Genomic DNA, 16,543 nt, shown 5'->3' with positions numbered 1-16,543 from the left:
CCACACCTTTGGGTTTGCCCTCCATATAACCTGCAGATTTTCTTTGGTTGCCTTATGAGATTTAAAGGCTCTGGGATTTTCCGAATGATATACGAGTACACATAGTGGCTTAACCTTGCAGTCACCACTCGCATTCGTGCAAAGCACAAGGGTCAACCTATTCTTCAGAGGTTTGTGGCCTGGCAAGCCCTTCTCCTCTGCCGTTATATAGGTCCTCCCCGGAATCTTTTTCCAAGAAAGCCCTGTCTCGTCACAGTTGAAGACTTGTTGGGCAACGTATCCTTCAGCTTCTACCAGTTTGGCAAAACTTTAAAGAACTCCTCAGCTGTCTTCACATTGGAGCTTCTTGCCTCATCATGCCTGATGAAGGATGACTCATCCGATGCCTCGTACATTGACGTTCCCGGCATCTCCCACACCAAATCCCTGTAGAGGTCTCGTGCCTTCTCACAGATGATGCTCTCGGTCATGGTATCTCCTGTAAGCTGCTTCTCATTTTGCCACACCAACAACAACTCCATCTCTTCATGAACAGTGGGCCAGAGCTTTGAAATAATCTTAACACATTTAGTCATGAAAAATGGTTTAAATATACAGTAATTTGTGAATATTTCTCTACGAAAAATACTACAAATAAGCGAACTTTCCGCAAATAACGTCAACACTTCAACTCCTTAGCAGAAAAAACAGTGAAAGACAGGTTGCACGGAATACAGAAGGACGGCGGCACCTGCAAGCATGCCAGCACTGCCGTGTGCGCTGGTTGCTTGCTTGAACAATACAGTGGTACCCTTCTTGGACCAAGTAGAATGGGAGGAACAGAGAAGTGGGCCTGAGAAGGAGCTGAATACATTTGGCAGTGTTAAAGGTGAAGAATAACTAACACCTCTGAGCACACAAACACACACACACACACACACAAAGAAAATTTTTTCCAAACCTCTTCCACTGTAAAGGAGACCAGGCAACACATTTGCAGGAAAACATTACTTTAAGGATATAGAGCAACAGATCCCAACTTACATCCTTCACACCTTTCTCGTTCAAATCCATACTGAACAAAACAAACAAACATCATACATAAAATACAATAGATGAAAAAGCTTCAACATGACAGAGAGTGGCACAATGTCTCAACCTTAACCACAGGTGAAGAAAATGTGCTATTCATGGCGGAGGAGTGGGGAACTCGCCCAACTTACCCACCAACATAAAAGACAATGGTCTACTTTTCCATAGGAACAAAATTGTCTCAGTGCTTACGATGCACCATATATCTGTAAAAGGATGTTTGGTTACTGCTGAAAAAGGTTTTATAAAATAAATACAGTAGGGAACTTGCCTGGCCACATATTCCAATTGGTGCTGTACCCTAACACCACATTTATCAGTCAAGAAGGGTCCCAAAATGAGAAATTGGACTGGTCATGATTAACTTTTACTTTCAATCTTATATAAAAGTGTCCTTCATAATTTAAATGTACCTTTTCTGCTACAATTTTCAAAGAGTATGGTAATTTCATCCTGCTTTTTCAGATGCACAGTCACCGTCATCTCTAATGCCCTATTCAAATGATTTGTCCATTTATGCATACAAAAAGGGAACCCCTAACAACCATTCAAAAACATTAGGCTTCAACCAGTTCTCCCCCTTCAATATCCAAGTGACCTCCAAGTGACCTAAGGGGGTGATGGAAGCACTAAATCAGTGCAATGTACACGTCAAAAAGTAGCAAATGCATAAACCATAAAATATGCAGCCAGAGAGCAAAAAGCATAGATCATGCATGTTAATATTAACAATTACCAAAAATTTTGTTAAGCATGAAAATAGTAAGATTGGTTTCAGGGATCCATCCTAACCTAACCTTGGTTGCAGGATCATTACCTGGTACAAGGATACTAAAGGCCAGAATACACCCAACCTAGAATGCTGTAGTTTAAAAAGGAAATGCAGATATATATCTTAATCTAACTCTTTTTTAACCTACCCTAACCTGAGCACTTGGTCCTTATCTAGTTCCCCAAATCCCCAAACCTAACTTGATGTAGACTTAAGGGATGTAACAGGTAAACCAATGATTTCCCATGGAAATGAAAGTACCAACCATTTCCCATGGAAATGAAAGTAAAGTTCCTGTAACCTATTTCCATAAGAAAAGTCCATTTAAAATCGCTGAAACCTTATGAAATAGTCATTCAAAAACCTAACCACATCATATGACACTTTTCCTGTAAAACTGGTCAAAATCATATTTAAAAACATTACCTGAATAAAAATAAGCTATTATACTTCATATTTAAAATTGTTTACCTCTTACGTAAGCTGTCATATTCCGAGATTACACACAACTAAACTGATTAGAAGTGGGCCATTTTCCCCTCTCAATTCTAGTTTTGACCAAAAGCCAACAAATAGTCTTATTTCCCATTTACAAAACATTTGCTATAGGACAAGTCTTCACAAACTAGTGTGGTAAAAATAGGGTCATGTCAGTTATCAAATATTCCTATAGGTCCATTGGTGCCATAGCTAACAAACAAACTGATAAATACCCATGGTCAACTGATAAGAAAAAAAAAAATCATAGCTGATTAATCATGGACACGATGTCATAAATGAATTACATTCATGATCATAAAAAAGGGACGTAACATATCACATGCAGTGAACAGTGAAATACTAATTTACCAACAGACTTAAAACACATGAATCTTGTATGAAACAGGAGTTTTGTTATCAGTATATAAGGTTATTATTCAATTGAAGGAAATGATCTCACTTTATTATTTACACTGAAATATTGTTAGACTAACAATATCTGCAACCTTAATACTTTTATATACAGTAGAACTTTTCTGTAGAATTACTGACAAAAATAATGGAAAGTTTTATTAGAAAACTTACAGGCTATGCAAGGAAAATCTCAATTCTGAAGTGCTGGTTTATTTAATTATTATATTTCCTATTTGATTATTTTGGGGTGATACTTTGGTCTGTTGTCTGTGCGTCAACTACTCCGAGGTGCTAGTACTAAACACGGAGGAAGCTCCCTGGGACGCTGTGTTTAGTACTAGGCTAGCCCCTCAGGGATCAAAGCATTATAGCCTATACACCCATTTCTATATTGTGTGGTTGACAAATTATATTAATAAACGATATCTTCGTGCAGCCCTCTACTTTACATTATGGTGTTTAGTACTCGCACCTCGGAGTAGGTGATGCATAGATAAGCCAAAGTAGCGCCCGTTTTGGTTTCCTCAAGTATCTAAGGTTCACTGGCCTTTGGGGTTCTCTGACAATTAATCTGGTTAGTGTCTTCAGTAAGTCTGCTGTCAAATCTGGTTAATTCCGACAATTAATCTGGTCAGCGTCTTCAGTAAGTGCTGTCAATCTGGTTAATAGGTTGAATTATGATGCCAAATTTCTCCCAAATTCTAGGCCTGGCTCTATAGTCTAGCAAAAGCCTGCAAATGTCCGGCCAACAACTCTTAACTGAATAAAACTATACTATCCAACAGAAATCACTAATGAGAGCAGCAAAGGCGGCAACGGGTGCATATGCATAACGCAGAAAATCGCAGGTTTCCTGTTATGCATTTGTACTCCCTCTGTAAAACTAAAATGGTTGTTGTTGCTAATAATTAGCTAGCGGCAGATTTCAGAAAGGATTCTCACCACAGAAATATCGTATGCCATTCTGGTGCTACACTGTACGTCTGTGGAAAATTTCCTACATGACCATTATAACTGACGCCTTAGTGTTTATAGTCTACGGCCACTAGAAATTTAGCCCATCAAATGCGAAGAAAGAGCCTCGCAAGCCCAGGTAGCGAACCGAAGGGAGTCCAGCTGTTCAACCTACCTTCTGTTGTTGTTGATGTTTCACAGATCTGAAGGACCCACAGAATATGGGTATGAGTGCCATGATAACCAAACTTCCGTAGGCGAGGGCAATGCCTTCTGGCGTCGCAGCACTTTTGGCCGTTCCATTATTTGCTAGCTCGGTAACATTTTCCACAATTGGAGCCACAGGGTCTTCTCCTACAGTGTCAGCCATCGCTGGTCGTCTGTCACTTTCCCTTGCTTCGGTGAGCCTTACGCTGGACTGAATCATGGAAAGGTAAAATCCCACAGGCACCGTTCCCTTTACTTATGTGTTGAGTTGGGTTATTTAATTGGAAACATTTCACTTTTAATCTAGTAAATACCAATCATCCTCGACTAAACTATATAAAGCTACACAAAAATTAGTTTTATTTATAGAGTTTAGCTACTTTAAAGTGCAATATATTAATTTTCTACAAAGACAAAGGCTTTCATAAACATCAAAACTTTGCGTATGCAACACATCGTGTCATTCACGAACACAATGTTAATAATACAGTTTTTAAGATTTCCATTATAGATCAAATCTTGCTCAGTTTCAGATTATATTTTAACATTTGGAATTTCACGGTTATAGTGAATGTTTTAATTGAAATCTTAACAACAATAATAGTTTTCCAAAATACATAGCCCAAATGCAGACGACTACGTGTCAAGAATAATATGACGTCACTATTTACTGTAGCGAGAAACTCAATAAGCAGATATTTTTGTGAAGAAAGAAAAACGACAATATTTTTAATAACTTAATTTCTACAGAAACATCTTATGTACGTGTAAAAAAATCAAGTTATGTCCGAACACATTATACGTATAAAGAACCACAGAAATTCCCGATTTTTCACAATCGGCAACGAGTGCGGCGGGAAATACCCACCACAAAGCTACGTAGATTAACAAAGATGTCACTAACTGCAAAACTCTCATTTCAAAAATACAACATTGCTACTTGTTTTAACGAAGACGATATAGTTCCCGTAAATCTTAAAAGTTTAAGAATGGGTATCCAGTACAACCTATAGGAAAATATCTAGTCTTCCCAACAGTTTAGATTTATTGTCAAATAAGAAAAAAAGTGCTCGAAGTAAGCTTACTGTTAAAAGATATTTAAGGCCTAACCTTACTCTCGAAGTAAATTCTAGTGTGATGACCAGATATTCGATTAGCGTATCAAAGGGAATTGCTGAAATCAGTTATGAAAAGGTCGGTTATTGGTTCGAGGATAAGCTATTCATACAGTTTAAGTGTTAATTTTAATAATACCTAGCATTAACCAGATGGAGTTAAAAGGCACCTTAAACATTTTGCACCAAGTAAGTTGGGTTTGTGAAATATTTTACACTACATGGAGTAAACTTTCCGGTATACTTAATATGAAGTAAAAGCACTAAGCTAACAAAATTTCAGTATCTGGGCATTTTTTAAGGACATGTCGTCCCGTGGAAGTTTCAACATTATTCATTCTTTCTTGTTTTGAAAAAATTGTTCCTCAATTTAGTCTTCAGCAGCTGACTCGCATCTTAAATTCCTAAACTAAGAATTTTGATGTTTTATTCAGGGGGATGTTTTAAATTACTAAACATTTCAGTGAAGTAGTCTGCCCCTGAGGGAGGTGTTAGTGATTCCGGAAGCCACTTTGATAATTTACAAAACGCGATATAGCTACTGGTGGATGCTGTGGGGCTTATTGGATGGAATATAAAATTCTGGCCAAAGGCCAAAGCGCTGGAACCTATGAGGTCATTCAGAGTTGAAAGGGAAACAGAGTAAAAAGGTCTTCAGGGTGTAACAGGACGAAAACTTTGCAGTTGCACTATGAAACAATTAAGAGGGGGTGGAAAGTAAGATAGAAGAATGAGAACATGAGCAGGGGTACAGTAACAGAAATGAAAGGTGTAGCAACTAGAGGCAGAAGGGACGAAGTAATGAACCTTAAGTAATGCCTATAAGTGCACTGCGAGAGGTGCACTGACGGCACTATTCCCTTGAGGAGCGTGGGCTTCTATGTAGGTAAGAGATGGTTTGACGATTCTGAATGGATCTTTCTCCTAGATAGTGACCCCAAGGGTTATAACCCAATACGTATCCACCTTTACAGCGTGGTTAGTACAAGCCCCTTGGGGATTACCGTAAAAACATAAACAAAAGACTGTAAATATAATAAAAATAATGACCCCCAATTAATATTGGTCCTAGCTAACGACCCCCAAACTTTGTTGGGGTCACTATCTAGGAAAGGTCCTTCTGAATGATTTAGAAAAAATAGGTATCTTTTCTTTTTTTGTTACTTCTAATAGCTAGAACTCATTTGAAAAACTGCCCACGCATTCGATGTCTTTTGTCCATTTTTCATAGATCTTTTCGTCAATATAATGCATAAAGATTTTTTAATGGGCGGGTTTTTGTCGTTTGCTCCAAACCCCCTTTCACGTCACACACCTTTTTTACAGTTGCTTCTAGCAAAGGGTGTGTCAGGCAAACAAGTTAAGAACTTAGGATAACTTTCGGGACCTGGTTTTGGCGCGGATGAACTTTTTAATTTCAAAATTATCTGCTGTTCTTCTTCCGCAAGTGGATATTTAGAGGGATTCATCACATTATTAGGAGCACCTTAATTATGCCACATGCCACCCTACTGCGTATTTTTTTTTTTTTTTTTATCGCGTTGATTTACTTTTTAACAGCACTGGCAGCACAAGCAAGGAGGGAACTCTGTGATTATCGACGTCACAAAGAAGACGAGAGGCAGTGAATGCAGTCCTGTATTTTTTCTTTGCATGAAACAGATGAGCGTAACTGGAAATTTGGGCCAAGTACTGGAACCTATGAGGTCATTCAGCGCTGGGAAAAACTGAGAATAAGAGTTTTACAAGGTGTAACAGGAGGAAAACATCACTAATTTACTAAAAAAAAACAAGAGTTAAAAAAATCTGTTTTGTGTCCTTTACCAAAAAATTAGAAAACATCAAAATCTCTTGAAATGGAAAATTCAGATGACCAGTCACACCAGTTGCCCTCAGAAGACAATGAAGCTCTTCGAGCTATACTTCTTTCAGTGGGCAGGTGACCAAGAAATTACCTTAAGGTGCGTACACACGGTCGAACGGTGTTCGTCGGAAAAACACTGTTACCAGATAACATTAGGAAAAGTAAAGGTGCTGATGACGTCAGAAGCGATCACCACGGACTAACAGACAATAGGGCCGGGTCAGTAATGCATAAAATCAGTCTGTTACAAAGAACTTCGCAGGCAGTGACTTTCACTGAAACTGCGAAACTTCCACGAGAAAAGGGAATGTAAAAATATCTTTCTTGATTGGTGCAACTGCAAGCTGCACAGTGATAGGGTATTCCAGTCTCCTCGCTGGTTCCTCTATTACTGTAGCATATCCTGAGGATACATACCAGTGATCTCTATAAGCAAACTTGCCCAAATTAAAATGGCAGCCAGTTTACAGACATTTGCGTGTGCGTGCTCATATATACAGTCCAATCCTATGGTTATCCCCCTATCCACATCAAGGGAAAACATGTTTATTAAGCATTTATGGCAAGATAAAAGGATGATTCTTGGCCTGATTCATTTTGTCAAAAGTTCGAGATGGTTTGAAGGTGCTTAAATGACGCTGCTAATTTTTAGTTTCCAAGGTTTGTATTATTTCCACAGGATTCATTTTTACGTGTATTGTTCTACTTCTGCTATGGATTGCAGGGCAGCTGCTTGTACTGTAAACTTGAATTTGTTTCCGTAAGATTAGATTGCCTCTTAACCTTCTAGCTTCCTTGCGTGGAATTAATTGCCTCATTTTTATGGTAAATTAACCAAGTCTTGAATGTATAATTAAATCCTGGAACTGGTTTCTTGTATATAAATAACTCAGAAGTTGTCCTTTGATGGCTGCAAATACTGCGTCTAAACTGCCTTACGTTTGTAATAGGGTTACGGAAATGAAAGACCTGAATTTAATGAAAGAGGTTACCCTTCCTGTTAAATATGTATTTTGTAAGAAAAGCGCCCAGCATTTTTCATGAGATACGTGCAGTAAAAGGTTAATCAGTAATCTCTAATGGTAGCATGGCTCTGAATGGCTCAATAATAATAATAAAAAAAGTTCTTACCTTTATTAATTTAACAGATAAACCCAGGGCCTAATCCAACTCCTCCATTGCTCACTATAATTGATTTATCTCGTTACAGTAGTCTGCTGAAACTCATATGAACCGTAAGCGTGTGCAATTCTTCCTCAAGAAGTTTGAACTGGATGTTACGCGTTTGTTCGTATCTACTGAGAAAGAAAAATGGTTTTATTCAAATAAGAGTTATATCCTCACTGAGGAGTCTAATGATGCAGCCGTTAGGAACTTTAGTTCTCAGTTGACGAATGTGGTTTGTTGTAGCACAAAGAAAGGTTGTGTCCAATATGCTGCACTGCTTTTCCGTGCCTCGTAAGTCATTTATTAGCACTGATCATTAACATTTGCAATGCAAAAGTACCTCTGTAGTGTCAAAACCGTGTTAATAGTAATTATGAGAAAATTTTTGTTGTGACGTTGTATGTTTTGGTACAAAGTCGCCAACTTCAGTTTGAAACTGTCTTCTTCCCTTCTTTTCTGTTGGCTGGGTGAAACTGCCTTCATCCCCTCCATTACCAGCTTTCTATTCTGCTGGTTGGGAAGACTCTAGAGGTCAACACCAGAGGCCTCTTATATCCTTCAACACTTAAAACGCTTACGGTTGCCTTTAGGCAAGGGTCTACGTTGGCACAAGCCAGCTTAATTTAAACCGAACAACATAACCTTTAAATGTGCGATGCTAGAACGTCCCTTTAACACAGCGGGAAGTGACTACACTGAAGCATGGCTCTGCACTGAAGCTATTACTTTTGCAGTGTTTGAAACTGGGTACTTACGTTAAGTAATGCAAATTGTCTGTTTACTTGTGTAACGACTTATACTGTAGTTTATTTTGCACTAACCCACAATACAGCTGCTTCTGACGCTTTGCTTGTCTTTAGACAATTGGTTGGTTATTATTCAGTACCGAGTTCAATAATTTTCTTTAAAAATTTAGTGATGGAGCTGGAATTCAAGCGTACCTTGATCATTAAGACATCAAATGCTGTTGTTTCATAACTCCAAGGTCTAAATGGTTCAGTGTGAAAGCTTGTACCAGCTAATGATCGTGGTATTAAATGGTTATTTTTTTAGGGCCTTGTCTTGTAAAGGTGTCCTTTGAAGAGCTGCAAACAATTATAGTTTCAAGTAGTGGTTAATGCTGTACCAATCACTTACGGCTCTAAAGACTGAGGTGTTTCCCTTTTCAATTCTATTAGCAAAGATATATATATATATATATATATATATATATATATATATATATATATATATATATATATATATATATATATATATATATATATATATATATATGGGAGCCAGACAGAATCCCTGAATGCCATAATCACTAAAGGCCAACATACCGACGAGCTCAAAATCCCGACAGAAAAGTGGAAAACACATTTTGATTTTGTTTTCTTCAATGATTTTGTTTGTTAAGCAAAATGATGGTATTAAATATACAATTAAAATATAGGTTCACACTTAAATGAAGGATCAGATGTAAATGTATAACTAAAAGAGTTAAAGAGTTTATTTTAACAATTGTTAAAAGAATGACAAAATTTACTAAAGAGATAAACTGTGTGCTATTCCACGAAGATAATCTAAAACATTCTGATGTTCGTTCACCCAGCACCTTGGTGATTTTTTTTTTTTTTTTTTTTTTTTTTTTTAAGGAGATTGTTCACCGCGAAGTATGCATTCAATTTGGTTGACTTGCTGTTCCTTTTCTCGTAACCCTTCAATTATGGAGCGGTACTCAATCTTTTTTTTGTGATGGCATCCTAATGTAATCATTACCATGGCACCCCATCTTCACCATCCCACCATATCGCATGAATTAACTTCTTATTTAACGAATAAAATTATTATCCATACTCACACCAAAATCAGCACACCGTACATGCAGAAATATGCTTTACAAAGAGCATATGAGAAGAATTAGATAAACATAATTAGAGTAGAATCACTGATAATTATATGAAGACTCCTGCAAAGTTTTTTTTTTTTTTTTTACAAATGTTCATTGAGACGATCTAGCCAAAACAAAATTCATGACAATCTTGCGGCACCCCTAGGCACTTGTCTGTGGCACCGTGCCACGGCACCCAGTTTGAGAATCACTGAATCTTTAAAGCCCAATACGAGCTCTTCCAATGACGTTTTCCCTTCTCCTGTGCCAAACCTCTACTGCATTTTGCGTGCGTGGAAATCATATTTGCGTGGAGTCGTGTACTGACACATATGAGGAAATTATGGTGTTGCACGGACGACAGCGCCATTACGCAGGTGCCTTCTCATTCGTCCGAGTACGTACTTACTTTCAAACCCGTATAACAACATCGTCCGCTTCTTCTGGCAAAGATGATTTTAAAACTTCTAAAACTTACGGAATTTCATCCGATGGAAGAAATGCCAAGGCAGATAAATGTCGTATCATTAAACTAAAGTTTTCATCATTGCTGTGGCGGATTGATAGTCCAGTTAACTGAATTCTTCGCCACAAGCACTGTCCTAAATGGAAAAAACAAACTTTGCTGTTGGCTTGAAGCAAGCGTCTATTTATACATGACCTCATCACTCTTCCCAGTCATAAAGCGTGCACAAGTGGAAAGACTCTACGATTTCCATATCCCACAGGTGCATGGATTGCGTACAGCTGGTAAAGTAATGTAGTTAGTTAGGAACTGTCTTAAAAGCACCATCCATGATCCAATGTTGAGCTTCTGATAATCTCTTCAAATTTGCGGCTGTAATGAATACCAGAAGTCTGCCATCTTCTGCTGTAGAATTTCTTGCCTAAAATGAATCGCCATTTAATATAAGTTTTAGTACTGGAGGGATGATATTTATTTTCTCTAATAATGATCTTGGTTCTGATGGACACTCACACTGCCTAATCCACTTTATAGTCTTTCTTAATCAACGCATTTTGGAAGGTAGAAGACACGGTACAATATTTTGAGGAGCAGAGACGGTACTTGATTGAATAATTTGACGCGGTCGATCTCTTGATGATTTTGCTTGTTTTTTTCACCTCGTGTAGCATTTTTGCAACACTAGCAGCACTTGCACAAAGAGAGTGATTGCGTTCAACTGCTCTGCCTTTACAGTCATCAGGTTTACGAAATTCACAGCACCAGCAACAAGAATCGTTTCTGTTTTCACCCTTCACCATCAGATATCCTCGTACGTTGATTTCATCTTTTCCTTTTTGTGAAAAAATCGTTTCACAAGCTTCTTCCATTTCTATGGGAGGTTTAGAAATAAAATAAATTTCGAAATTATATGCGAGGTTTAGACTATTTTCAAAAGCAAACTATATGAAGAGGAGGAGTTAAGAATTATAATGCTAAGCCACCATATGAAGAAAATCAACGATTAACTTTAAATATACATAATTATGGTTAAAGGAAGTTTAAATAAATGTAAGGGTGGGCTATACGGGTATACAAAAATAAGCCCTTTGGTCTTAAACTTTTCGAACACAGACGTGTTGTTAACATACCCTTAATTAATGCCTGTTGTCTTTTAACAATTACCATCTTAACTAAACAAACGTTTGTTACACACACACAAACCACACAAACATAAGCATCAATATTATATATACATATATATATATGTATGTATATAATATACATACAGTATTAGCCTATATGTAATGGGATTTTGGGCTTGTCGGTATCTTGGCCTGTCAGGATTACTTCTCTCGTGACCTCTTGGTCACAGGTTTTTTTTGTGAACCCAGCTATAGCTTGTATTAACGTAAAGTTCTTGTAAATTTGCTTGTAATTTTTTTTTTTAGACTAACGTAAATTTCAATAGCCTGGGTATGTTTTTTGTATCGTAGTATATTTTTGTCGAAAAATTTAGCAAAATTTACTCGTGTTTTGTGTAGTCACCACCTGCAGTGCTGGTTCGGAGTCGGTCTTGTTTTTTTAGACACTGTATTAGGCCCAGAACAGCGGGCAAGAGCCAGAAACCAGAGTTGTGGTCGAGAAATTCTCGACACACACTTCATACTAAAGTCGGTTATTCTACAATATCATCCTCTGTTGATAGCCCAAAAGAGGCTACAGGGGAAAAAAGGCTGGGCACCTGCATTTTGGGACAGGACTGTAGGTTTGAAATTGCCAAAATAAACTATCTGAAACTGAGAACCTAAATCCTTATCTAGTTATCCACAGTTACTAACCAGGTGGCGAGGGGCCAGACACTGGTACTGTACAACCTTTAACGCCAATGTCCTACTGTTGGAGGGGTAGAGCCGTCAAGAACTCTTGGTACACCTTTAAAACCAACTTTACTCTAATTTCCCATTCAACGCTGAATGACCTCAAAGTTCTCAGTGCCTGGCTAAGTTTTATCAAATTCCATTCATTAAAAACAATGAACATTTAAACAGAGCTACAGGGAAAATGCTTCAGCCACAAGACGCAACATCACTAACAAAAACTACTCTTAATAACTAACTGAAACTGGCAATTTGTCAACACTTTAGATTAGTTTAAGCTTGCCTATATCCTCGACTTGTTTAGCCCCCTCACTCTTACCAAGATCACGAACCGAATGCTGGAAAAGACACAGCAAGTGAAAACAAGGGAACAGCAAGGAGGACGTTAAGAATTTCCGATTCGGATTTTTGGCTCTTGGAAGACAGACTGCGCCGTCTCCTCTTAATCTAGATTTTCACTCGGTTTTTAATTTTGTTGTAAACATTCCATGCGGATTTTATAATCATTTTACTGTACTCGGGTCATTCCGTGCAATATGCCATTACAATTGGAACTGCAGTGAGAAAAGATATAAGCTTATTCATATATATATATATACATATATTTTATATATATATATATATATATATATATATATATATATATATATATATATATATATATATATATATATATATATATATATATATATATATACTGTACATGGAGTAAAGATACATTTATTTCGCGTTTACCTCAAACGAATCTCGGTCAGCAAAAAATTTAAAAAATCAACAGAAATTCCTTTTACATTGGGAAACTCCAGTTTCCAGTTCTAGGTGGGCCGAACAAAGCCTTCAGTATACGGATGCTTCAGCTGGTATGTATACAACCGTTCTTCAGAACAGCTTGCGGTAGTATAATACGTGGAATGTATCAGAGATTGGAATGGAATATAAAATTTAGACCAAAAGCCAAGCGCTTGGACCTAAGAAGTCATTCAGCACTGCAAGGGAAATTAAGAGTAAAAAGATTTTAAAGTTATAACAGGAGGAAAACCTCGCAGTTGCACAATGGAACAGTTGATAGAAGAGGGTGAAAAGTAAGATGGAAGGAAGAATATGAACGGGGGTACAGTAAAGGGCATAAAAGGGGTTGTAGCTAGGGGCCTAAGGGACGCTGCAAAGAACCTTAAATAATGCACTGATGGCACTACCCCCATAGGGGGAACGCTGTACTGTAATGTGGACATAACGTTTACACTAGATAACTTGTAACTCGTGGTTCGATAATCTAAGCAATTCTCTGTTTGCTCTGTAAAAGCGCGATAACTATCTTCTGTACATAGTAAGGCAAACTTGTTTGGACTGTCCTACCTTTCCTTTCGACTCCCTCAGTAGGGAAAGGCAGAGAGCAAGTAAATGTGTGCTAATGTTCAAAACACCGTCAATTCACATCATGTCACAGGAATATCAATTCCAAATATAATGCACAGTAAGGTGATCTCTTAATTATACTTCCTCCGCCACAAGTCCTTATACAAAAGGGGAGGAGGACTGAGCACCCTATCTTACATTATGCCAAGAGGTACTGAAAGTTGTAACGAGTAACAAACCTTAGTCGTATGATACAAGCAGCAGTTAGTCGTAATGAGGTCTGAAAGCCAACACAAAAGTTAGACAAGATGCATTAAGTTTAGTGATTAGCGGTTCGAAATGAAACGTTACAGTTACAAATGGAATGAAATGATATAGACAAGACTTACCCTCATAAAATGTATGTTCTTTTGAGGTACAATTTTTTTTCCTTTGTTTGAAGACTAAACGACTTTTGCAAGTGTGTGTGTATGAGACACACATCCACACAAAACATATCTGAACTCTTAAAAAAATGTTATATAATTCACAAGACTGAAAATATAAGCCAACCTAACTTAAAGAATGTTTACAAAAGGACTATCTTTGTTATCAGGATAGTCAAACTCCTTTCATGCTTCATTTCTCAGGGTCTGAAATAACATCACACTTGTTTTGATGTGTTCTTTACCAAATACATATCCTTTTTAAACAATACATATATATACACCAAAAGGTTACAGTCACATTCAGAAGCCTAAGGAATTTTTTTTTTTTGGGGGGGGGGGGAGCAGAATATACAGTAGTTACTCTGAGGGACAATTTTTGTTTGAATTTACACATTTCTCTAGATATATGAATCAATGACAGTGCATTATACGTTTAGAAGGTAACTGGCCACCTTTAAAATGAGACGAGACATGGTATTTGAGACACCGAGACGCTGTCACCTGATGGGCTCGGATTAAGTAGGCCTAACAATTAGATAACTGACTCGAATGAGAAGTTCGGTGGAGGCAGATATATTACCAATAACCTTACAACCACATAATTAACTGTTATCAAATGTGAATTGTGAAATTACGAAGGTGAACGTAAAGATGGAAAAGTATATAGAGAGGAAACATAAAATTCTGGTCAAGGGCTCTGAGAAGAAATTGAGAATAACGAAGGTTTTTAAGGTGTAACAGGAGGAAAACCTCGCAGTTGCACTATGAAACAATTGGTAGGCGGGGGTGAAAAGTAAGATAGAAGAAAGAGAGTATGAACGGAGGTAAAGTAAAAGGGATGAAAAGGGTTGTAGCTAGGGACCAAAGGGACGCTGCGAAGGACCTTTAGTAATGCCTCCAGTGCACCGTGTGGTGCGCACTGACGGCACTACTCCCCTACAGGGGGAACAAGGAGAGGACGAGGCATAGGACAGCAGGGAAGTTCACAATGGCCAGCATCATTGGAGAAACAGCATGATGAAAAAGAGGTATGTCACGTGGTAATTATGTATGACATGTTGTGACGATTGATCTTCATAACTAGGACATTGCTTGTACTTCATTTATCATAGCTACACTAACTATGCTTTGCAGACAGTGTGGATATATCACAGCAGTGACTATTGTGACATTTTAAGCTAATGTGGCCATTGAGACCAACACTTAATGTTAAGGTATACATCCATTGCATAAACAATTCTTCTGACATTGAAATGCCTTGATAATGTGTTCTTTCCTGATGTACACCAAGATATATTATATATATGTATATGGATGTATGTGCGCGTGCTCGGACATTGAGAAAAATTTAATAACATAGACTATATACAACGTCTAACGAAATTAAGATCTATCGTTATCACCTAGTTATGAAAGATAAATATATGTTATTCACCAAGTGAATGCTGTGGTCCGTTGAGGGTTGTCTAATTAACTTGAACAATTTACTTCATCAACGGTAATTCTCTTTATTTTTATCATTCCTACGAAATAATATGGTACTGCCCACTTCCGCTTTATACAGTATGGGCCATTAGTTCGTGATCTGCAAAACATCAAATTTATAGAGTAATTTCCAGAGGAAGTGAACACAAAAGGAGATGAAACGAAAAGAGGAAAAGTAAGCAACAGAGAATAAAATATAGTGACTGGAATCGAACTAAAAAGAGCAAGGTTCTCTGTCGTAAAGCTGGGCGTACGCGATGCTATATCTCGTTCGATTTACTGCTTTGGCGGGATCTCGCACGAGAAACTGCACCATGTGCACGGTTTCAGCGTGCGAGTTAAACTTAAATATCGAATCGAACACATACCACCAAGTTCGTTATTTCTCGCACGAGTGTCAAGTTTCATTGCGAGTTTGGAGATCGCGGGTGAACACTGCGATATCTACACACATTCTCGCACTCTGTTTATATAATACCGTTTGCATACATTCTCGCATGCTGTCTTGCCCACTTCTTTCAAATGGGATATAATTTAAAGAGTAGCTCGAGGAGGGATAGCATCGCGTAGGCCGAGCTGAATGCATCGGAGCAAACCAGTCGAAAACTTCTTAGACTCATTCCTTAATGATACACAGGAACGACATCGATCACGCCTCGCTTTTCCCCGCTCATTTTCAGGGATAGTTTGGGGTTGCCGCTGTTGACCTTGGGCTGACCTCGCTTGTAATACAGTACTTCAATGGCCAGCGCTATCATTGCCAGTGCCAGGCCGATCAATGTCGCTATGAAGACTCCGCCTATTGTGATGGGGAGAGAAAAGAAAATGAGAGGCTCTCTTCTTGATGGGCGTTATTCCATGACATGCGTTTATGAGTTTGTGAAGTCTTTATTTGGATGGGAGTGGTTTTCGTATAATTTGAATATACAAGGTCCAAAAATAAATTATTCTGAGGCGAAAAAAATCCTCTTAATGACCAAAAGGCCTAAAACATCTGACCTTTAACTTTTACTGCTTTTTAAGGTTTTA

The 16,543-nt window shown here is 37.9% G+C and overlaps 2 protein-coding genes across 4 annotated transcripts in view; both read right to left on the bottom strand.

Annotated features, from left to right (window-relative positions):
- The window catches only part of LOC136829326 (minor histocompatibility antigen H13), a 29,901-nt gene extending 16,112 nt beyond the window's left edge, over window positions 1-13,789 (bottom strand). The window contains exons 1-2 of one of the 2 annotated variants that reach the window (XM_067087700.1): window positions 13,602-13,789; window positions 3,867-4,109 (exon numbers count right to left, since the gene is read on the bottom strand). In XM_067087700.1, the coding sequence (XP_066943801.1) occupies window positions 3,867-4,061 (195 nt within the window). In that variant the 5' untranslated portion in view covers window positions 4,062-4,109; window positions 13,602-13,789. Of the gene's footprint in view, window positions 1-3,866; window positions 4,110-8,008; window positions 8,742-13,601 lie in introns of those variants that run through there. The other variant, XM_067087701.1, reaches the window with a different exon arrangement.
- Window positions 13,790-14,253: 464 nt separating this feature from the next.
- The window catches only part of LOC136829324 (ionotropic receptor 25a-like), a 47,058-nt gene continuing 44,768 nt past the window's right edge, over window positions 14,254-16,543 (bottom strand). For both annotated transcript variants that reach the window (XM_067087696.1, XM_067087697.1), the window contains one exon: window positions 14,254-16,313. In XM_067087696.1, coding sequence (XP_066943797.1) covers window positions 16,138-16,313 — 176 coding nt within the window. In that variant the 3' untranslated portion in view covers window positions 14,254-16,137. The remainder of the gene's footprint in view (window positions 16,314-16,543) is intronic.

Source organism: Macrobrachium rosenbergii, chromosome 44 (assembly GCF_040412425.1).
Source record: "Macrobrachium rosenbergii isolate ZJJX-2024 chromosome 44, ASM4041242v1, whole genome shotgun sequence".
In the NCBI taxonomy this organism is placed as follows: domain Eukaryota; kingdom Metazoa; phylum Arthropoda; class Malacostraca; order Decapoda; family Palaemonidae; genus Macrobrachium; species Macrobrachium rosenbergii.
This window is presented reverse-complemented; position numbering and strand designations above follow the sequence as displayed.